Here is a 23,330-nt window from a genome sequence, read left to right as displayed (position 1 = left end):
TGGCTAAATAGTCCCTTCATATATTCACTGCTGGGATCAACAGGAAGGTACTAAATTATGCTAGGTAGAAATGCAAACCCAGGAAGCAGGACCAGCCAAAACCTTAGTCTACACCTAAGTCCAGACAGCGTCAGTATTTTTTTCGGTACGTAGCATGATCTGAACATAGTTTCTCAAATCCTTATGACTACCATGAGCTTGTGACAAATTATTTAACTTCTATGTAGTCCAATGGTACTTGACAGTTAAGAGAGTTAAAAATTAGAAACTCAAACACAAAATCGTTTTTCAATTTTTTAATAACTGCCTCTAGTATAATCCCAAAATGGATTCTTACTTAAATGACTTAGGAGAAACAATAGTTCAATATTCCTTCTTACTAGCATCCAATAAGCATTCCAACCAAGAAAAAGAAAAACAATTTAGGAACCACTGTCATACCCACAGCCTCTTTGACTTGGCACTGAAGATCTCATTCTGTGCAAAAAGCTCCTTCTCTATCAAAATTCTCACATGCATCAGCAACACAGATCTACAGGAGAAGCAAACAGGACAACTTTAGTCACCTGGATATTGCTCCTTGCTGAAAGAAGAAGAAAAAAAACCCTTGTCAGGAACGGAATCTGTCAAAAGCTTGACAAGATTTAAAACCCTTATTTTGATCTAAAGCTTTTACCATTATTTTGGGATATTCCAGAAGAGGTACATCTGCTCAAAAAAAATGTCACTGCTGTCAAGGGTTCTGCTAGTGCCCTATAAATCTGCACTGAACTGTAACCAAAAAGCAGGGAATGGGTATGATGCTAGAGTGAAGTCAAAGCCTGGTCAAAGGTACAGAAAAATATGCAGGGGAAAAAAAAAGACCAGAAAAATGTTCAGAGATCATCAACCAGAATATGAAAATCACAAGTAAGGAACTGAGGGTCCAGAAGATGGAAGATGGCTGCTTCCTCCAACCGCCCTTATGCCGATGCTACTCTGAGTCAGTTCCCATTGGGTAGGCACACATCTCACTGACGTCAGACGCAAAACCGTTCCTTGCACTTCCAAAGAAAGAGAAGGACAAGGGGAAGGATGTAAATCAAAAGCCAATCAGCTGAACTTTAGGAACTTCCCAAATTGCCTTTCTGTCCTGGGCTAAACAAAGCAAAACCCGCAGGGCTCGATTCTTGGCTAGGCAAACTGCTCGTGCTGGACAGACAAGCCCTCAACTTACACTGCAACTGTTCTAATAAAATATTTCAATGTCATGATAACATGAGGTTGAACTAAACATATACATAAACAATACCCGTGTTTACCTCCTATAATAGAAGTGATTTGGGGATGGATGTACACTTGGGCATAGCTTATATAAGTATTAATGCGTTCATGGCACCCCTTGCAGGAGAGACATCCCAGGAGGTCTCCATGCTCCAAAATAATTCTCTGCAAGTCCAAGTGACCTGTGCTGCTGGCAAGAAGGAAAGGCGTGTATTAAACTCACATTTTCTTTAGTGCATTTTAGCATTAACTAAACATTTCCTATTTCATTCTTCACGTGTATTTGCAGAGAGTTTTCCATGCCAGGAGCTTGCTCCCTGGAAGCTATAGGGTTGAATGCTCCTCTGGGATCAGGTCTGGGTTTAGCCGCAGTGGCTGCTGTGTATATCCTACTTTCCGCAGCACAAAACCTGCAGGAGAATTCAATTACTAAAGAGTTCTCCCCCAGTCTGTTTTGTAAATCCTCTTGTGTGCCATTAGCTCCATGTGGAGGGCACAGCGTCACTGTACTCTGTGGTTAAACCAGCGCTTCTTCCTGCGCCCAGCATCTCTCTCCCCAGCTTGGCAGCAGGTGGGAAGGCTGCGGAGGCAGCAAAGTGCATGGAGGAGGAACGCAGGGGGAGGAGGAGGCCTCACACCATGCTCCAGCAACCTCTTCCAGCCTGCACAGCCGCAGAACTGATGAGCCCCCCGGGGAGCACAGCCATTCCTCTCCGCCAAAGGGACGAGCCAGCACAGCACCATCTTCAAAGAGGCTGCTGGTGGCAGCTGGGGTTGGCAGAGGCCACGTACGCCCCAATTCTCCCTCGGCCTTACAGAAGCACAAGCAGAAAGCACAGCCAAGCCTTTCTGAGGCACAGTGAGGGCAACCCCAGCCCCAGCCAGTGCAGGCTGTACCTTCAGGTACGTATGGAGGAGCTAAGCACCTCCATGTGGGGTACCCATGCTCGCCTTCCATCCCATTAAGGATTTACATGACCCTTCTGCTCAGAGGGATCTCCTAAGGGAAGATTTTTACCCAGCTCTACCGGCAATGCACAGCAGTGTGAGAAGTACAAAATCCTGGACTCTCCCCGCTCTGCCCCCTGCTTGGAGGTTGTTTCATGTACCTCCTTCTCCAGACACAGGGCCTGGAAATCCGGGGCTCCTGTGAAGTTCCTTCTCCACTGTACATCTTTTCAGGGCGTACTATGGGCAGGGAACTGCAGAGCGAGCACACTGTCATCACAGGCAGAGCCAGGCTTCAAGCTGTTTCTTGCTGACATTTTTATCTGTATCGCTCTTGAGTTGCGGTCCTGCTGCCCTAACGTGGCCCTTTCTGATTCTCTCTGTACTGTAGCTCTTGTGTCAGTCTCAAAGTTGGAGAAGAGCTGTGCAAGCCACACTGCTGAAATATGAATAAATTACCAAATTAGAAAGAGGTACCAATTAAGGGGGGGGGGGGGAGTGCTGAGCCTTAGGGACGAGTGACTCCTCTTCCTCTGCCCGCCCCCTCAACCCAAAGCGGCGGGCAGTGGGGTGTTACTCATGCAGCTCAGCCCGCTCCCCCCGATCTGACAGGAGGAACGGCAACAGCAGCTGCTGAAAACTGGAGAAGAGCACGATCTGGCTTGTTCCCCTGGCAGCTGTGGCTCCTCTCCGGCAGAACGTCTCGCAGCCAGGCTCTGTGTCAGCAACACCGCTGCAATTCAGAGCAATGGCAGAGAGGGACTTGCTCTAGGTGAAAGGAGCAAAATAAAATGAATGCAAAACCCCCAAATGCCTCTAGGACCTCCAGAGACCGCAGCATGTATCCAGCCAGGCAGGCAGCCACCTGAGAAACCACTTCGCTGCTTTCCTTCCTAAAACAGTTTGATGGGGGAAAACTGGTTCATCTTCCAGCTGATGGGAAGTAGGTTTGGTTTTTTTTTGTAAGTAATGCAGCAACTGCAGTTGGATTAAGAGGAACAAAACCAAAGGGAAGAATTATTTAATGGCTGGAAGAACTGACCAGAAATGGCGACTTTCGGGCTGCACTTCCCTCTAGCTCCACTGAAACGTAGGCTCTCATTTTGGTTTTATCCCTCAGTTCAGTTCGGGCCCCAAATTTCAGACTTAATGGGCATGTGTAATTTCTATTTAGTCCAGATAGGTTTGAAAACGTTCAGCCCAATCAGCCTGAAAAGCAGGCTGTAATGACTTCGGACATACCTCTTCACAGATCAGTTTTCAGCAAAACAACACTGCAGTGTTTTTATTTACATCATTGTTATTGTTACTCTGAGGCCACAGACCAGAGTTTCTTTATCTGTAAGGGATCAGACCATCTAGAAGAAAGGTAGCCTAGCTTTATTCATTTTTTTTTTTTTGTTGGGGAATGTAAAATATTCAGTTCTGATGCCAAATAGATCTCACCTATAGATTAAATTCTTCCTTTTAAAGGAAAACACGTAATATCTGAACAAAGTTACATTCCTTTGAATGTATTTTCCCACTTAGTGGATATCACTTGCATGCAGAGAACCAGAATAAGAACTCTTGCAAACAGAAGCTTTCTCCTACAGACAACAAAATGTATATGGAAGTATGATGTTTGTGTGTGTGATATCCAGGCATCGTAGAAAAATACTTTAGTACCGAGCACATTACATATTAAAATGACTGTCACAATCATCCCTTAGATATCATGACTATAACTTTAAACTTGGTCAACGCCAAGGACACACTTGGCCTGATGTAGTCAAAGACCCAAGACGTTATGATCTTAAAAAGTATAAAACCAATGGCTAAGGATCAACCTGAGTGTTTTGAACCTGGGGCTGTACACACAAGGAAACAGTTGATGTAAGCAATCTTCTTCTGGACTGCTCTCAACTAGTAACAACATAGTTGGCAAAGCCCTCATCCTGCAAGCGTTTTTTCAGTAGTATGCACTTTTTTTCCTATTTTCCAAATGTTTATAGGCCAGTCCCTGGGAGGCATAATGCCTCTTTCACGAAGCTTTCGGTGCTTTACACATGAAATACACTGAAATGTATGTAACTTTGAAGTTGTCAAGTGAACACTTCTCCCATGCTGGAGCAGTTTTGTCTGCAGGGTACATACAGCACCAGCCACAACTTCCCTTTCTCAAAAAACAACACTGGAAAATGAGAGGCTCAGAAAGAACATGAGTGACCAAAGATATCAAGGAAGCGTTTGGACAAACGAAAGTTACAGGGAAACTGCTTTCTCAAGGGCTGGGGTGGCTACCTCATTGTACAAATTCCCCAGTGTACAAACTCCTGCACAACATAAGCCTATACAGTATCTGAATGAGCTAGGAGAGAGGCATGGGACACCTCTCATTTAAAAATAAGACAAAAAAGGTTTTACAATAAATGGAAAGGTGCAAATTTGCTTCTAAGCCAACAAAAAGGAAACATTTGTACGCAATATATTCAGAACAGAGTAGTGCAGCTAAAAAATTTAACAAGGTTCTTAAATATTATAATAGATAAAACATCTTCAGCACAGTTATAACTAGCAGCAGCATCAGCACTAGAAATGACATTCAATGGCAGGTTTCAAAGCCTAAGTCAGCTTCTTAATTCCATTCAGCAAAACTACTTCTATGTATCCCCCACCACTCTATGAATTTTAAACGTATAAGAGGAAATATTCCAGTCTGTGACTCTTTTCCTTACACTCCCACTCATACTGTATGTTTACATATAGTAGACCTAATCTATTAAAGATTACTTAATGCACTCCTGAAATTAATCCATTCTGGGGTGTAACACAATAGATACTCAACAACATACTAAAACACCTCCTACCACTCTACTCCTTAGGACAGTAAGTAAAAATAACAGGCAACTGGAACCAGCCTGCAACAGCATAGGGAAGCAAAATATAATCAATTTATCTGGTACTTCTTTTCCTAGCTTGGTGTCACTTGGTGATGTATTCCTGTGGTATCTGTCATTCCTGGAGTGCGGCAGGTTTATTCTTGAGCTTTCATCATGCTGTTTAGGACAGAGCCCTTGGTGCCAGGAGCTGTTGCTAGGTCTCACGTAGAAGCAGCCTTTGCTGACAACGGCAGGGCTTGCTGCCACTGGATTTTTTTTCCTTGGTGAGGTTTTCTCTGCATTGGTCATATCTGAAACTTCTCTGCCTAAGAACGATGCTGGGGCTTGTTTTGTCAGAACCTGATGAGATCACCACTGACTGTTCTGGAAAATAAAATTTTATCATGGTATCTCATGACCTATATATCTGAGCAGAGATTAACTGATGAGTACCTCATTATCCCAGGCACGAGAAAGATACATTCTTCAGGGGATACACCAATCACAGAAGGAATATGACTTAAAAATATTGTCAAGAAATCCCACGTGGAGAGGAGAAGTTTGTAAAGAAGCAGAAAAGGGGGGTAATCATTAGAAACACAACTTTATTCACAGTTTCTTATAATAAGAGATTAAAGGATGGAAGGCTCTGAAAAAGTTTAGTTTGAAGTAATAGGCCAGAAAGTTTCAGGTTGTAACTGGCTCCGTGAGCAGGAAGAGGGAATGGAGAGGATGCCTCGGCCACCTCACCCTATAGCTCATCCCATGCAGGCAAGAGGTGCAATGGATTCGTTTGTGGCCATAGTGGACACAGCTATTAAAAAAAAAAATCCTCCAGCCTCATATACACCAAGAGCACCCAATACAGCATCTACAGTAACACATTTTCAAAGAAAACTTGATGTTTATGATAATGCAATCGCTAACTGTGATGCCATTGTACCAAGGACAAACAGCCCACAGGAGGAAGCAGAAAGCACAAGTGAACTGAACAGCGAGAGTCAATTTGCAGAGAAATGTCCCGGCATGGAAAAAAAACAAGCGAGGGCTCACAGAGAAAATGTATTTGGTATAAGCAGAATTCTCTCGAAATAGAAAGGCTTGTGAAGTTTTATATGAAGTGTTAGCAGCTTGTTCAAACACACACTTCACCACTTCAGTACTCAGCAAGATGATAGGGAGTGTTTTTCTCCTCCTGATTTCTTCCATGTCGCTGCAGTAAATCAAATCACTGCCAGGCTGCATTGCATTCCCTATGCTGGTGAAACCGCACAACCAAATAGCTCCATCTCTGTAACTTTTATAGCCTCTCTACTGCCTGGTTTTTTAGGAAAAAACAAACAAACAACAAAATCAAAACAGAATGCAAGAGCAGCCCCTTGTCCCCCTCCTCCAGGGTTTTCTTGCTTTTCTATGCCCTTATGAAAGCTAAAATCCTCACAGCCCTGAGGAGCAGAGTAGACCCTGTAGGCCCACCACTGCTCCTTCTAAGCTGTTTCCTCAAAACACTTAAACCCATTTCTGACAAGGCCAGCTTTAGAGAGAAACAGAAAATGCAGATTTTAATGTCCTGTGCATGCACAAAATCAGGCACCACTGGCTTCCTCCAGCATTCTGTGCTGGGTGGCAAAGCTTGGCTGACTCTGGCCGTACAGGTAATCCTCCAAATCGAAAATCAAGTCTTCCTGATCACAGCCCTGGAGTAGACAAAGATAGACAGGTGGGCACAAGACAGAGTCATCAGAACCTGCTGTTGAACAGGACACCCCCCACCCCACACCCTTGCCTCCCTTTCTGCTCTGAAAGCCCTCCTGCAATTTCCACAGCGTAAGAGAATAGCTGAGATTGGGAGAGACCTCCTGAGCCCAACCCCCCAGACATACATATGTATGTATATACACATATGTATGTGTATATATAGACACAAACCCATCATCTGTTCAAAGTGAGTAGGTTAGGAACTGAGCCAAGTTAAGGAAAGACAGAACCTCAGAGGAAGGGAAGGTAATGAAAGATGCAGGAACAAGGAAAAGGAGGCCCTGAAGTTACGGAGGGCATGCCAAACTACACTGCCCACCTGTGCTTGGAGGCGCTCTCCTCTAACCCACCCAGCTGGCCACGTCTCCCCTCATTTTTCAAGAACTTCCCTCTCATGTCTTTTTCCAGAGGAGAAATCCCTCTGATGCCCAGTAACACAGAGAAAGATGGGCAGAAACCAGCACTCCAGCACGATCTAGCAAGCTTTAATGGGGCAAGACAGCTCCAGTCCTACCTTTCTTTTCTTTGATTTATGAAACAATGAGAAGTTCCCTCTAAGCCACACTCGCGAACAGTTTCACGCATAGATGATGTTACATCAAGAGTGACTGGCAGGCAGCTAAATTCATTTGGCATGCACAGGTCTGTAACCTGAAAGATGTAATGAGTGGAGAGAACCAAGATGCCCACCAGTGATGGACCTCTCCTTCTGAGAGAGGGAAACTACCTGTGCAGGGACAAAGGCAGTGTCTATTAACAGGCTGTTAACCTAATGACGAAAGGGACACAGCAAAATGAGACACCCAAGAACTGAGAACAGTTCACTGTTGGCATGAAAATCAGCAACGAAGCACCGTGGAAAAATACAAACCAGGGTCTGGCGAAACTTTGCAAGCAAATCTTGACACCACCTGCGCTCCCTACAGAACTCAGCATTCAGCCAGCTAAATGACATTTTGAAATTAATTACTGGATTCCAAATGACCATGAACAGTTGTCAGGCTTGTCCTGTTTGTAAAGTAAGCTGCCCTTGTGTAAGTTGCTGATTTTAAAAACCTGGCTCTACTATCTGTAAATGCATACTCAATGGAAAAACATCTAACAGCTCAGTATCTCACAAGCAGAACGTGTTTTAGGAGATAGGGAAGCAAGCCACGACATCAACAAATCCTAGGTTAAGCTTCTCCCCTTGTTATTTATTATCCCTATGATGCGTTCCTTCAGTACCAAGAGCCACATTCCTCCCTCAGACGCCCTCAAGGCCTGGGGAGAGCCTTTTACACTTCCTGGCACTGGCATTTTCTTAAGCACTGGGTGATTTTTAAAGCAATCTGCAACCCATGGTCAGCACATTTGAGAGAAACCCTTGTCACTCTGGCTGCACTCCATGGTCATTCAAGAGGTCACCAGAAGGAATCCAAAAGCAGGAGTAAAGCCATAGTTAATTACACACCTTAGTCCTTTATATGAACAAACAATACTAAACACACTATCCCAACTGGGTGAGTGCTTACTTGTGGTTGAAATTGAAAAACATACACTGTTAACTATTCCTTGTTTCTTTTGTTTAGATGACTCAAAGCTTTTTTTTGTGTCTTGCATTTTAGTGCATTTTTGCTGATAAAAAGTACCTCTATGGGAACAGCAGGTAGCAATTTATAAAAATTATTTATGATTCTTACTGAAATTTTTATTTGACTATGATACTAACATATCACAACATTACATTTAACCAACAGAAGATCTGAGTCAGAGAGAAACCCATTCTCACGTGAGCACAAAACATTAGATGTGGTAAGAATAGCTGACATTGTAGTAGTACTAGGACTTGGGAAATTTTACTGGAAAAAACCTAAACAAAAACACCCAGTCAAACCCCAAAACAGAAAACAAGCTAACTCTCCAACCCCTGTCAGACAGCCCTTTATACAGAAGAAAAATGTGAGGCAGATGATGATTCATTAGTCGAGGCAATCCATTAAGAACTAATGGAAATGAAAACACATTTGAAACTGTCAAAAACATACAGATGCTTTGACCGTGTAAAAGCCCAATTTCAACGAGAATTCAGAAGACTTAATGGGCAGAGGATAATCTCTTTTTATCAGAAATTATCTAATATGTTCCCAGGCAAGACAGACTTTAGTGCACACTTGAAACTAAAAATCCTACATAAACAAACAGCAAGTAGATAGGTACTTTTGGTAGCAGCTAGAAGAATGATCCCGGAAGGACTAGGTCCTGACATTACTCATCCTTTTTGGATTAAACATTAGAAAACTTAACTAATTCAAATGGAGAAACAAAGAACAGCTATGCTTGAAGAGAAGCCAAGCAGCAAACGAACGGCACTGCAAACACTGTTCTCAGTCCACATATGCATCCCTGATCTGAGGAGTAACAGAAAGGGAATCCAGTTGCCTCCTACTGAAGACCAGCCCCACAACTGAGGGCCTACGAGACCACCCACCTGCTGCTTTACAAAAGTAGACCTCCCAAAGAAGAATGACTTCAGCAGCCTCCATCTCACTTCCCTTCATGTCACCAACCACAAGGGATGTTCAACATCTCACAGATGGTCTGTGTGGCTGGGTACTCAGCACGTCCCCTGCGCAGTCTTACCCTATAATTAATTTTACCTATAAACAAAGCAAAGATTTTCCAAGTATGAAAACTCCTGTGTGCACTGTAAATAGGGTGTGTATGACCAAGCTTTCCACCACCAGAGAATCCTGTGGGCAAGCATGCTGGAAAAAACATCACACTGATTCTCACTAGCAGCCTTCATCCCTGCCTGCAAAATCCGTCAAGCCATATAGAATGACAATCAGATCTAGACTACCAACTTTCAATCTTCGGCTTAAAAGTTTCAGAAGGGACCTGTGGAAGTGATGCACCCAATAACCACCAAAACCCTTCTAACCCCATTGAAAGCCCCAGGTTTTATTTAACAGCTGTGTGAAGCCTGCTGCTGGGTCCCAGCAGCCTGTTGCACAAAGGTGTTCTATAATATGAACTTGGCATTACAGAACTCGCTACAGTAACTGGCTCTGGGACAGCAGAAAAGCGATGACAGACCCTGCAGGCACAGAGAATAAAATTCAGAAGACAGCGCAAGTGGATGCCTCTCACTGCCGCCACGGTGTGTACGTGCTCTGCGGGCAGCACCCCTTCCCAGGACAGCCCGTCTGGCACCCCTCCTTTGAGAGGGGTAAGGAGCCAGAGTACACCAGCTGCCACTGGAAATATATTTGCTGTGGACTGATGTTTTGGACTGCAACATCTGCATGGATATACACTTATCGCAAGCACTACTGCAGAATGGTTTACGAGTAAACGGAATGCAACAAGTCTTTAAACCTACACTAACTGGAGTTTTGTAGTATAATCACCAAAGAGACAGGACAAAAACCACTCCTAAATACAAGTTTTGTTTATTTCTTATTCTCCAGCTATGATAACTGAGAATATGTATAAGCAAGCAAAGACCACCCTTTCTTCTCCTTCAGAGATCAAAGAGGTACAATACAGAAATCCAATCAATATTTGAATATGAACTTCCCTACCAAGGCTTGTGTTTCTATAACCATGTTTTTCTACTCAAGCTGCATCCAGAGATGCTCTTGTCTCAGCTCTCATGAAAAAAAGCATGCACTAGCAACCAGAGGAATGACTGGTGTGAGCAGTAATGTCACCAAACTGGAGAAAGGTAGCGGAGTACACTGTCCTCAAAACATTGACACTGACCATTTACATGGTGAATAAAATGTGTTTTCCTACTATTCCCGTCACCTCTTTCCTAAAAACTCTCAGTAGTGCACTCTCAGGAATTATTTGCAATAAGCGGAGACAAAACCTACAGATCAGCATGGTTTTTACAGAGATGTCACATCAAACTTTTGTACAGTAGCCTTGAATGCCCAGTGCTATCGCCCTGCATCACAGCAGCCTCTTTTCTGGGTCCTGTAGCATATACACGATGTCATCAAGTTGTGGTAATACCACAATTTGTGCCACTGGTTAACAAGACTCTGGCATGACCCTAAGCAGAGCTTTCGACACTAACGTATGACCTAAAGCCATTAACGTCGCAGATGAAATTCATACCTATCACTACATACATTGCCAGTGTGATAATGCTATATGCTGTAACAATACACTATATATTGCGCTGTCCACCACTATTTCCCAACTCCCTGCTACAGCCCTGATGTGCCAGGGCTGTAGGAACTATTACAGTGTCTAGGCAGGCTTCTGTGTACACTGTCGTTCTCACCGCCCTTCTTAGCGCGAACTCTGAATATTAGCTACCAGGGTGAGTCTCACCGGTGTTCAGTTCTTGTGAACACCAAAGGACTTCTGGAATCTAAAAGGCTTTTGTGGATCTGGGCATGAATCCCACCAAAAGCATTTATCTAATTCTTGGGGATAGTTTGAATTCGTGTAGTGCCTTTAATTGAAGCACGTCATCCCAGCTTACAAACCTATAAAGAAAAAGTCCTGTTTCTCTGGTGTAGTGAGAGCCCCCCCTAGTACTGGCAGCAGGAGGCAGGCTATGAATGTGGGGATGAGGAGACCCCGAGGGAAACCAGAGCAGGGTTGGAAGCAGGCCAAATGGCTAAGAGAAGCCAAGACAAGAAGGAGCACATACAGCTTTGGAGAGGGAGACTATGCTGGAGAAAAGCGAATAAGTAAAAGCAGTTAACAAGAAGACCTACTACAACAGAGATGTATAGGGCAAGAAAAGACCACCTTTCCTCCTCCTTTAGAGATCAGAGAGGTACCACACAGAAATCCAATCAATATTTAAATATTAACTTCTCTACCAAAAAGACAGGGAGAATATGAAGGTGTAAATTAAACGCCACCTTAAATTACTTGACCACAAGGAGGAAGAAGATGACCTGAATGGGAAACACGGGCATTATTAAACAGAAAGGCACGCGGAGCAAGCGCTGCAGGCTGTCACCGGCTCCCGCTGAGCGGTGATGCTGCACAGCACCCTCACATCCATGCAAGCACCACCACAGCCCTGCAACAGGAGCTCCTCGCCCAGCCCTGCCCACACCAGGCCCTTGCTAATCCCATGCCTGGCCCCAACTTTGCTTGTTCTCTGCTCTTTTGCCTGATGCAAAAGCAAGCTGAAAAGCACCCACCACCCAAAGGCCCTTATTTCCAACAGCCCTGATAACCAATTAAAGTACACAAGACAAAGCCTTTCACACGCTGACAAGTGTTAAACTTACACCTTGTGAGAGGTGTGGAAAGCCGTTTCACATGCTCAGGTGTTGCTCTGAAATGAGTGCTTTGGAGGTATAAATATAAACAAACAATTGAGAAGGGACCGGCCTGATAGTTCTGCAGGTGCAAAGAGGGTGACATCTGCAGCGGGCATCATTCCCGATGACTTGCTGGGCCTGAGGACTCTGCAGTAGAGGGCACTTGTTGCTAACTCCTGGAGAGAATTTTTCAATGAAACACTGTTTAAGTGGAAAATGTAACTTTACAGAAAAAGCAAGTTCTTATGGGAAGGTTTCATTGATGTTTGTTTCAGAAGATGGGAGTCTTCACTGAAACCAAAGAGCACTGGGAAATTCTGGACTGATGTATCAAGCAGCATTCAGACCTTTCCCCGCCATGAACAGACACATACCTATTAGTTTACAAGTGCCAAGGTAAAACAGTGTTATTTGCTTACCCGATGGACCCCACTGTCTTAAGCCCCCTGTGCTAGTAGGTTTTCATGCCCTTTTCTCATGTTATCAAGAATGTAAGACATACTTCCCTGCACAGCAAACAAGCTTTCATTCCCACAAGGGTGTCCCTGTTTAGAACCACCCAAAGCACTAAAAAAAGCCCCCCAAGATCACAGGGCAGGTCAACAAGCAAGGCAAAAGTCTTAACTGGGAAGATGTTTCTCTCTACAGTCATGCACCTTCCATCACCTGAAAGCCTGCACTATCCATGTTTGTTACAAGGCACTTGCGCCTGCAAAAGCTGTTTGCTTCCCTATCTCTGCACTTCTGCTCTTCAACGTGGCAACTACCTTTTGTCTACAATCACCAGTAGGGTTTTTTCAGCTTCAACAGTGTAATTTTCCTCCTCCAAAAAGCTTCACACTAGCTAGTGCATCATCTGCTTCACATTAATCATCACAGCTGGTAATGGATTGTAATGCACGTGCACACACTCAACTCGTTTCTTTATATATACATAAAATTATGTATTTTTGCATATAGTTTATATATGCACACGTACAAACGCACTGTAATAATAGCTTCAGTCACAAACATCATCTATGTATCTATTCACTGTTAAAAAACATCATGTTAGTTCCTGGTTTTAACAGGAAAATTTCATCTGCACACTTCTCCTAGAGCATTCTCTGATCAGTTGATCTGTATGTTATCTACCAGAAGAGACTAGGCATAAATTCAGTATGTACCTCAGCTTCCCTATCTTTAAATGTGATTTTGCAGTACCTTTCCAAAAGTGAGCATGTTTACTCGTGTGAAGTGCCATACACTGATCATTCACGTTCACATTTGGTACGTACACATAGGCCTTAAAATGGGCACAGTTTTATTACTAAAAAAACTTGTCAGGGATATCTGAAGTCACTGTGCCATCGAGCTGATTTCTAGCTGTAATATCACTAGGTTAGCTCGAAGCAGATCAGAGCTAACACACTCAGCAACACACATCTATTTCAGCCCAGTGAATATCAACAAAGGTTAACCCTTGATCACAACGGCTGCTCTTCCCTCTGCTTTCATCAATACGGAACACATTCACCGTGATAAACCCAGCCCACGAGCTGCTCTCTTCACAGTGCAGGGACAAACGCCAGGAAAGGAAGGTGAGCAGATTTTTGGTTCGGCCCTACCATTAGAGCCAGGCACAGCTTAGCTCCTACCACACCTCCGCAGAAGTCGTGCCTGGGAGGGTGCCTAACGCACGCTCTGCAGCCACGCTGGTTAGGCTCACTCCAGGGCAGTTGCCTTCCAAGCCGCAGGTTGAGACAGACCTTCCGACCAAGCGCTGCTAGTCCACCAGCTTGCAACAGCTCTCTGCCACTTCGGACATGCACTGGGATTTCCTTCAGAGAACATGCAGAGTGAACATGGTCCATATGCAAAGTAATGAAAAGAGGGGTAAAAAAATTGTGATTTGTTAGCTCTTGTTTCTTGCCATGAATGTTAGGCCATTACTACAGAAAACTGCTGCATGGGTTTTATAAGGGCAAATGCCTACTTTAGAAAGATGTTCCTGTACTAGAATGACTCATCTTGATACGCTTTATTTTATGCTAGAAGCATTGCAAGTAGCACCAGTCCTCAATCACATCTCCCTGCGCTTCAAGGAATGAAAGAGCGCACAGAATATACAGGCTCATAGTTCCTTCAGTCCACAAGCCGCACAACACCCAGGCTAAGCCTTCCAGGTCCTAAAACCCAGAACAATACAGAGGCCTTTTCTTTAATCTTTGCACACTCAGAGTTATTTTCTCTTAACCACAGGGAACCAGTAGTCTACCCTTGATTTGTTTTTCACTGTATTAATTCTATTACGTTGGCTCTCTTTGGCTTGAAACTAATACTCATATGACCCATCACGCTACCTGTTTGCCAGAATATTGTCTCAGCAGGCATTCTCAATTCATGAGTCAGAATCCAAACTAATAACAAGGTATAATGTTTAAAGCAAGTGGTTCAGGAGCATAAAGCAATTTTATCTACTTTGTGTCCGAGCCTTTAGGCTTTATGGCCTCTAGTTTTTCCATATGACTATGAGATCTAGATTGCTTTTAGGGTTTGGTGGTTTGGTTTGGGGTGGGGGGAGGATTAATGAAAGCTGAGATTCTCACAGTTTTGCGGAATTCCATAAGTTAAGTCTATCAAAAACATTCTCAAATACTGAGAGGCTGTAAAATTATAAAATCTGTAAACAGCATTATCATGAACTAGTTAAGAGAATATTAAGGAACCTAGAAATGACTTCTTCGTCCCAGTCTTCCAAAGTGGACAGCTAAAGACCTAGATCCTCTTTTCTGCTACTAACGTGATTCTTAAGGTACAGATCCTAACACAGATGTTTGTGTAACCGGGAGGTCTCTGGTCTTCTGCCATCACTAAAACTGCTTAAACTGCTCTTCCCAAATAATGTTCTTGGAAGAAACCAGTGGGGCTTTACTGAAATGCCTGGAGTAAAGCATCTCAGAAGCACCCCTGAATACCACTAGACATTTTTCTGCATTCTCTGGTGACCCTTAAAGTCTGGCTTTTATAGATAAAAGATTTCTTCTACAGCAACTGCTATCCAGCAAGTTAGCCTTCTTAGCCATACTATTATACTTTAAAGTTGTCTTCTTAAGAGCATATTTATACTTTGCCGAAAGACATTACACCAGCACAAGACAGATTCAGGGTTGAGAACAGTTCCCAAGAATTCACGCTTTGCCTGGTTTACAGAAACATCCAGTTGGATCCTAAAACACATCCCTAAAGGAAGCAACACACTCATATGCACTTGGCATGGCAGCTTGTAAGCAGCAGTGAGAGAAAACACAAAACACAAATTAACACATGCACACTAAAAAGGCAGGAATTTCTAAATTGACCCAAAGAAGGATTCAAATACACAGTTTTGAAGGATTCAAATACGGGGGGGGGGGTTCCTTTCAACACAGTGTATTGCATTATTGATTTTCAATTCTGCATAGCTGTGGTTCCTCTCCCTCTGAAATAAACAGATACTAAAACAAGTTGCCAATACGTGAGGCAACACGTAGATAGATTATACTTCCCAGTCCTAGACCGCCACGACCTCATTGCCAGGCAAGGAAAACATCCTTCATCTGAAGCGATACAGGATCCTGTCCATTCTCCTGGGGCTACCGGATCATACGATACATACGTCTGCATTGACGTACACTCTATTTTATGTTATATCTGTGTATTTTACGAGCTGGCCACAATGCCTTATGTAACAGACCCCTGTTTAATACGGAACGGCGTCTTCATCGCCGCGGCAATCCCGGCAGTTCCCCTTGCCCCGAGTAATTCTGCCCCACGGGGCTCCTGCGCAGCTACGGCTGGAAAGAAATGCCACTTGAACAACCGGCACTAACATTTCTTATTTTGGGCGTAAAGCTCTGACCAGGGTAACGGGCGGGGGGGGGGGGGGGGGGGGGCTCCGCGCTGCAAGAGAACCATTTTGTGAGGGATGTCACCCGTTTCCCAGCAAGGCTGTTGCAGGCTGGGGGGAGGCGGTGGGGAAATCGTTTCCCAACAAACCACGCCAGCCCGTCCCGACTTGTTTCGGGCAGTACAAATGCTGTCCCCCCGACGATGCCTGGGCCACCACGGCACCTGCACCGCTGCTCCGTTACCCCATCCCAAAGGCACCCACGCCGACCGGCTGGTCAGGGTATGTGCCATACAGATGGCAGCCGCCGAGCCAACTTCTGCTGCTGTTTTGTCAGCCGCGCACCCAGCGTTGTGGAATTAGCAGCTTTCCTTGCTACCCTGAGGAAGGCGAGGGGAGCAGGAGCCGGCCCGGGAGGCGCCTGCCCGCGGCTGCGGGTACAAAAGGGCGGGTTACCGGCATAAGCTTTGCGGGGACCCCGAAATACGGCCGCTCCCCCCATAAATTATGTAACGGAGGAGCATTTCGGCTGGCTCCGACCGGCGCACGCCATCTCCGGTAACAAAGCCCGGGGGGTAGGCGCGTTTGAGGGCTCCCCCCCGCCTCGGCAGCGGCGGCACTCACCGCCTCCGAGTCTTCAAATCCATGCAGGTACAAATTGTCGTACATGGAGGTCCGCTGACGCCGGGCGCCTCTCTGGGTGCGGGGGAAGGGAAGGGAAGGGGGGGTCCGGGCGGCGGCGGAGGCCTGTGCGGCGACGGCGGGGCCGAGCCTGCCCTCTCAGCGCTGCGGACGCCCCAGCCGCGCGGCGCCGCCTCCCGCGCCCACCGCAGCCCTGCCGCCCGCCTGCCTTCCCGCCCGCCGCGGCCCGCTCCCCGCGCCGCCGCGCCCCATTGGCCGCGACGCGCCGCCACCGCCCCGCCATTGGCCGCGACGCGCCGCCGCTGCGCCGCCATTGGCCGCTCCGCGCCGCCGCTGAGCTCCGGTGCCCCCTGCCGCCGCCTCGGCAACCGCCTCACGGTGCCCGGCCCTGACAAACCACCGAGCGGGGCCGCCTCTTGCCGTGCCGCCCGAGGAGGCAGCGAGGAGAGGCAAATAACGGGGGCATTTCTGTCTTTCTTTCTTTCCCGCAACCTCATTTCTTCAAGCTCCCAGAGAAGAGCGGTTTATTTCTGAGGGAAAACACCACCCCCCGCACCCCTCCACGAGGTCTGGAAAGAAACAAACCCGTCCCTAAACACTAAGAATTAAAAGAACTTAAGTAATGGCCTTATATACAACTAAATTAAGAAACAAATTTCTAAAACGGGTCCTACCAGAGCTCTTATACTGAAGTTTCTGGTTCTGCTCCTGTTTCTGTGGAGCATCAGCCACACTCACGGCACCTCACAACACACCAACGTGACAGGCAAACCTCATTCCACAGGTGAAGAAACCACGTCCAGAGAAGCTACCTGGCTGTTTAACAGTCAGTCACACAGCAAGTAAACTGCAAAGCCAGCTCTCCGCTTGTACGTCTCTGGACTTCCCATCTCTCATGCTTAATCACTGAATGTTTCTCCTTCCCACACCAGCAGAACTTCTAGCGGGCAAGTGTAATGCTAGAGAATAGCCCCATGCAATGAAAAAGTAAATAAATAATAACAAAAGAGTTACAGGGAAATCATTTACAATTTACTTCCTATCCTTATTAAAACAGTTATTTCAAATCTAATCTTCAGTGCAACCTGATTCAATGTCTCTGCGTTCACAAACACTTCCTATTTGTGTTTTCCATTTGCTTCGTCTGCGATTCCTTCCAAAGGCTTAATTTAGTTTGCAAAGTTACTGCTAATCACTTGGGAAATGTCCAACAGACATCTGAAGCAAAGCCAAAGGTGTTATTCTCCCCATATGCACAATTTCTTACAAATTTCATCAAATATTCCCCAAAATTATGGTAAGCCTTACTCCCAATTGACTGCTACTCATGCCCTCCATGCATTCTTCGCTTCTGTCCATGTAACCTCCTGGTTTGCAGCAGCTTAAGTATCTACATATAGAGGAAGAGTAGTCCCGCGGATGATCAAGAGGAGTAAAGTGTAGGTCTTCTGAAGTGTTTTTCAGGATGAAGTCCTCAGCCTACACGATCGTCCGAGGAACAGCAACTTCATCGCTAGCCCCGTGCAACAAGCTGATTGCCAATGTTAAACCAACAAACAAAACACCTTGAGTAGTTCATTAATAATGAATCTCTGGTGGCTTTTCAGTGCCCTGCTTCAAACAGGGCAGCACTTCTGTCAAACTGCTCCTGGTGGAACAGTTGTTCAGATGACAGAAACTACTTCTTCAATTGATGCTAACTGGCTCCTTCCTGGCCATCTTGACCAAGTGTGGAACAGCCCCAGAGACTGAGCAGCAGCTCCTCCTCCTCCCCCTGAGGCTTATCCTTCCAGTTACTTTGGGGCTGCAGAACACAGCCAGCATGTTTTGGGGCACTTTATGGTGTTCTGAGAGAGGCTGTTCCGATGGAGGAGGATTTCAGCTTCTAAGATTGTCTTAAAATTCTCATTAGACTCCCGATACAGGAGTTAATGGATCAATTTTTTAGGGTCTGTGCTATGAAGCAGATCCCTTTCCTCCCACCTCAAAGATCTGTGATGTTGCAAATTTAAAAAATGAATACATTGTTGGTTACAGACTATTAAAATTTAAAATGAGAAGGACTTTCTAAGTGCAACATCAGAATCATTTGTCAGCACAAAACAAAAAAAAGCCATGAAACACAAGAAGAAAAAAAAAAGTCTCTGAACTTCACATAAATTTGTAATGAAATAATTTAATTCAGAAGTCAGGGGAATCACTATTGGATTTCCAGTACTTACATTTCACACTGTCCTTTTAAGACGCACAGGTTATTAAAAATATATATTTAATGACTCAACTTGAAAGGCTCCTAAAAGATGCTATAAAAATACACACAGCTCATTAAATAGGGACTGCACTTGTAAAAGATCTAAACACAAGGGTCAGTCACACAACCTACTTCAAGCATTTAGCTTAGGTGCCTAAAATAGAGCGCTCAGGCCGCTTAGTTAGCGTAGGGGCTCTGAATCACCCTCGGGGAGCCTCAGGTGACTTGGTCCCAGTTTGCTGGAAGGGCTGCATCAGGTCTGCCCCCCGACACCTCCCCAGGGCCACCAACACCGGGTCCTGCCCTCCCTGCCCACCAGGTACAGCACCCTGCTGCCAGCACAAGGGCCGGGACATGGGGGAGACCTGAACTGTACCCCCCACAAGAAGGCAAACCTCCGTCAGCCCAAACTTACACATCTAACACCCATTTTCATGGCCCAAGTTGGAGAAAATTATTGGAAGATCCAAAAAAGCACAGGAACGCCTGTATCTATAAGGCCTTTTCCCAGGTATGTGCCTAAAATGCAAAAATACGAATACCTGTAACACAGAGAAACTCAACATCAAAGACCCTTTTGACTATTACGAGGTAATTTATCCAAGAAACACAGAGTGCAAACCAACAGAGTTAGCATGCCGAAGTGAGAGAAGACAATGGCTGGCTCTTCGGAAGTTGTCTGAAAAGTAATCAGGCTCTCAAAATATACTGAAGGAACAGGAGGCTGGATGGGAGCTCGGAAACAGGGAACAAGAAAGGTTTGCAAGGGGGAGGATATACAGGCTAAGGACAATCACTCAAAATTTATTTCAGTGACAAGCCATCGCTATTCTACTGTTACACACCAGGCAGGTATCTCTATACATGACTGCTAGAGTGTGGGGCATTATTCAGTAAAAGCATGTTATGTTTTTACAGTGAGGGACACCGTGTTATGCTGGATATACGTGTGGTCATCTCTGCCACCTTCCAGAAAGTCAAATCTCTTTGCTTTCAGCTTACAGGATAGCTTAGTGCAGGCAAAATGGAAAAGGTGCAATGGGAGACACAGTTAAAAGCTTCATCTTTTTTAGGTGATCTTTCCAAAAGGTGGTTCAAAAAAAAATCCACTACAATAACAGATGAGGGTCACAAATTAACTGAAGGTTTTGAGAGACCAGAATCATCCCTGGCTTATTTCCGAAAGAGAATACAGATGATCTGATATGAGGCAGGGAACTCCACTGCCTCAGGCCATAGAGAAAGACTGGTACCTGCCACCTTCAGCCCACACATGGCTAACACCAAAGCAACTAGCACCCAAAACCCCATCAGTCTGTGCGTGTCTCCATGCATAGCTGTAAGTGACCCAGTGAAAATGTAAATGAGCTGAACCGAGTCTTTTTAAGGTCTAATGCTTTAAAATAGGCATTTTCAAGCAGTCTGGTCTCTCCTTTTAATGCCATTTAGCCACGGTGCATTGCATGTGGGATATTCCTCACCAAGGACTGCCATCCCCTCATGATGTCAGCAGGAGCGCTATGAAGTGGGACTCACATGGATTTACTGCAATATTGTACACAGGGAGCGTATGTTGTCCTTTGAACTCAGCCCACGACTCCACGTTCCCAAGGGCACAGGATATTTTGAAGAAGGGCAAACAAAAGACCACAAAACAATCTAGTTTCTGTAGGTTGTACCCAGCGCGTCTGTCAAAAACCAGGCTGTCCCATTGCTGAAGACACATGAGTTCATGTGGCTTAACAACAAAGGTATTGTTTTGAATCACCTTAAGGGCCGAGAATTGTTATTGCCGGGCAATTAGAAGCCTCCTCCTTCTCAGGACTTTTTACAGGCTTGATAAGAAGTCTGAAGTTAAACGCACAGTCTTGCCAGAAAAGCGTGCTGGACTCGGAGCCGAACGGGAAACAACAGCTAGCAGATAAAGTCCAGTCAGTCTTTTTCCCTTCCCACACTCAGCAGCAGCCAAAGCGAAAGTGATCTCATGAAGAGAAATACAATTACTCCGTTCCCTGTTAATGGCAACACTTGCTTCACAAGCAGGGCTGTTCAGGGAACCCGGGAGTCCCCGGGCACACACCTGAAGGACTCTGGATCGCCTGAGCATCCCCTCACAAGCAAATATATATTGTAGCATAATGACAACTGACTGGAAGTCTTTGGTCTCAGACCTGGTACATGGGGGAAGCTGGTTTTCTGTGCTTCCTTTTAATCTTGGGGGTTGGAGAATGATCCTGCAAACATGTGCCTTAAGCCAGAACTACCTATAGCTGCTGTTTCCATGTGGCCACCTAAGATAATATCAGCATTTGGAAGGAATCTTCTAAGACCTACAATGACTCATAAGTCACTGGGGATATAACACAGACTAACACATCTTTTTGTGGCCTCAAATAAATGCAATATATAGAAATTCTGCATAAAATGAGAGCAAATAACAGTAATTAACTATACCTGCCCTCAGATACTACCTACCAAAAACTCTTCTTGAGCAGAAACATGAACCACACAAGAAAACCCATGAACTGTTCCAAAGAAAGAATTCCTCCTGAAGTTCAGGGCCACATAAGAGACTGGACTCAATGATAATTAAGCTGTTCCCCGCATTCTGAGCCAGCATTAACATTAAAGCCAAGCCTTTATTGCACCCTATTGGGGGGTGGGGTAAGAGAAGGGATTGGAAGCCAGAATATTTTGAGCATCCCACAGACCTCTGAAACACTCAGCTTCCTCCAAATACTCTGATCACACTAGACATTATTCATATTCACCTTTTTTATTAAAGCCAACCCTTTCTGAAGTACAAAGGAAGTCTCTTTGAGAAATGCATCCATATATTCCTCAATAAGAATTATTTAGCCATTTCTGAGTTATTCAAATGTGGGAATACCAGTTTTTCCCAGGGCACAAATTTGGTACAGAACCATAGGAAATTTTATGTAAAGCCCAATCTAATGACTGCACAATCAAATGACAGCACTTGCATCGTTCTTCTAGGAGATGTAGCAAGGAACTATTTGCATAAACACACTAAAGTGCTATTTGAATAAATGCGCAGTAACTAGATTGCCAAGTCAAGTAAATGCCTCAGCACTGCAGTGCGCAAAGCCAGAATGTAAGTCAGCAAGTTCTTTCTTTTTCATACTTTAACAAATTGCCCGTTCACCTGGGATTTCGCTGTTACCAACTCACTGTGAGTCGTGCAGCGGGACTGCAGGCCTCGATGCCTCTTTTCCTGCTACTGTGGAGGAGATCGACAGGAATAATATTAACCCTGAAGCAACAAAACCCAAACACCAACTCAGCGAAGAAAGCAAGAAGTTTTTTACGGCCTCTTCCTGCTCTGACAGTAAGGTTATGATCCCAGATTCTCAACGTTACTTAGGGGTAATGAGACAGCATCCCCGCAGCGGGCGAGGGCGTATCAACAAAAAGCATTAGTGGTTACATCAACAGCACAGCTGGATATGAACCCGCTCCTTCTAGCAGATTTGAGCACACAGAAGACTCCAAAACCCGCAGTCTTCATCAGCATACTTCATACAAAACATAAACACTGGTTTTGATCTTCCATTGCCTGAATTCTGAGACCTGTTGAAGAAAATTGCTCTCCCCCGTACAACGCTGCTCTTGTTGAAATCAGCAGAACAGCCCAAGTATACAGTTCATTAATATAACGGAAAGGGACCGTCAGCATTCTCCAGCAATCCACCTAAGGCAGAACTTGCTTCCATCTGTTGGAAGGAGTCCAACTCCTCACTCTTCTAAGTTATTTGGCACAGCCCAATTGCTTACCCCTTCCCCCTCTAAAGCAATTTGTATCTCTCTCCCCTCCTCTGTTTCATAATATGGATTAGATAAGCATCTGGTTCAGTAGCAACAGCTCCTGCCTTGGGGCGGCAGTACAGATAAGATAACCTCTTGAGATCCCCACTAACCCTGTTTTCCAACAGCTCACGAGCAATGAGAACTGGATGACATTTGTAGCGTTTGGCAGTCCTCGAAGCTATCAGATGAGTAAGTATGTATTTGGATTTCAAAAGAAAGAAGTATTGTGCTGTTTGGGATATGTCGTGGCACAGAGGATTCTGCAGATTTAAAGGTTTTATTCAAAGAGACTACTGGATGGCATGCTTTAATTCTTTCAATTTTAAGTAATAAATTAGTCTGGTAGGGTCTAATTTGACAGTTCCTCTGGAGGAAGTGAGGTGCCACCTATTCTAAAACACATTTATCTGACACTGTTATATAAAGGCTGCTATAATTAAAGAGAGTGTGAAGACTTCATTGTCACTTTCTCTTGGTTTAAAGCACCTACAATGAGAGAGGTAACTGGGCTACATTTGTAGGTATCCTCTATATTTAACTAGTTGTGAAAATTCTCCTTCCTGCAGGCACTATGGAGATTTGCAAGAAGCTGAGCAGTGGCGAACTCGGAACCATAGCTATGGCCTTCCAGA

The 23,330-nt window shown here is 44.9% G+C and overlaps 1 protein-coding gene across 7 annotated transcripts in view; it reads right to left on the bottom strand.

The window, feature by feature from the left end:
• Window positions 1-23,330, bottom strand: part of CACNB4 (calcium voltage-gated channel auxiliary subunit beta 4) — a 104,113-nt gene that overhangs the window by 45,401 nt on the left and 35,382 nt on the right. For 2 of the 7 annotated variants that reach the window (XM_075092729.1, XM_075092733.1), the window contains exon 1: window positions 16,602-16,834. The exons of the other annotated variants lie outside the window; for them this stretch is intronic. In XM_075092729.1, coding sequence (XP_074948830.1) covers window positions 16,602-16,646 — 45 coding nt within the window. In that variant the 5' untranslated portion in view covers window positions 16,647-16,834. Of the gene's footprint in view, window positions 1-16,601; window positions 16,835-23,330 lie in introns of those variants that run through there. 7 annotated transcript variants of the gene reach the window in all.

This window comes from Phalacrocorax aristotelis, chromosome 5 (genome assembly GCF_949628215.1).
Source record: "Phalacrocorax aristotelis chromosome 5, bGulAri2.1, whole genome shotgun sequence".
NCBI lineage: Eukaryota > Metazoa > Chordata > Aves > Suliformes > Phalacrocoracidae > Phalacrocorax > Phalacrocorax aristotelis.
Note: the sequence above shows the minus strand (reverse complement) of the source record. Positions and strands in the feature narration are given on the sequence as shown.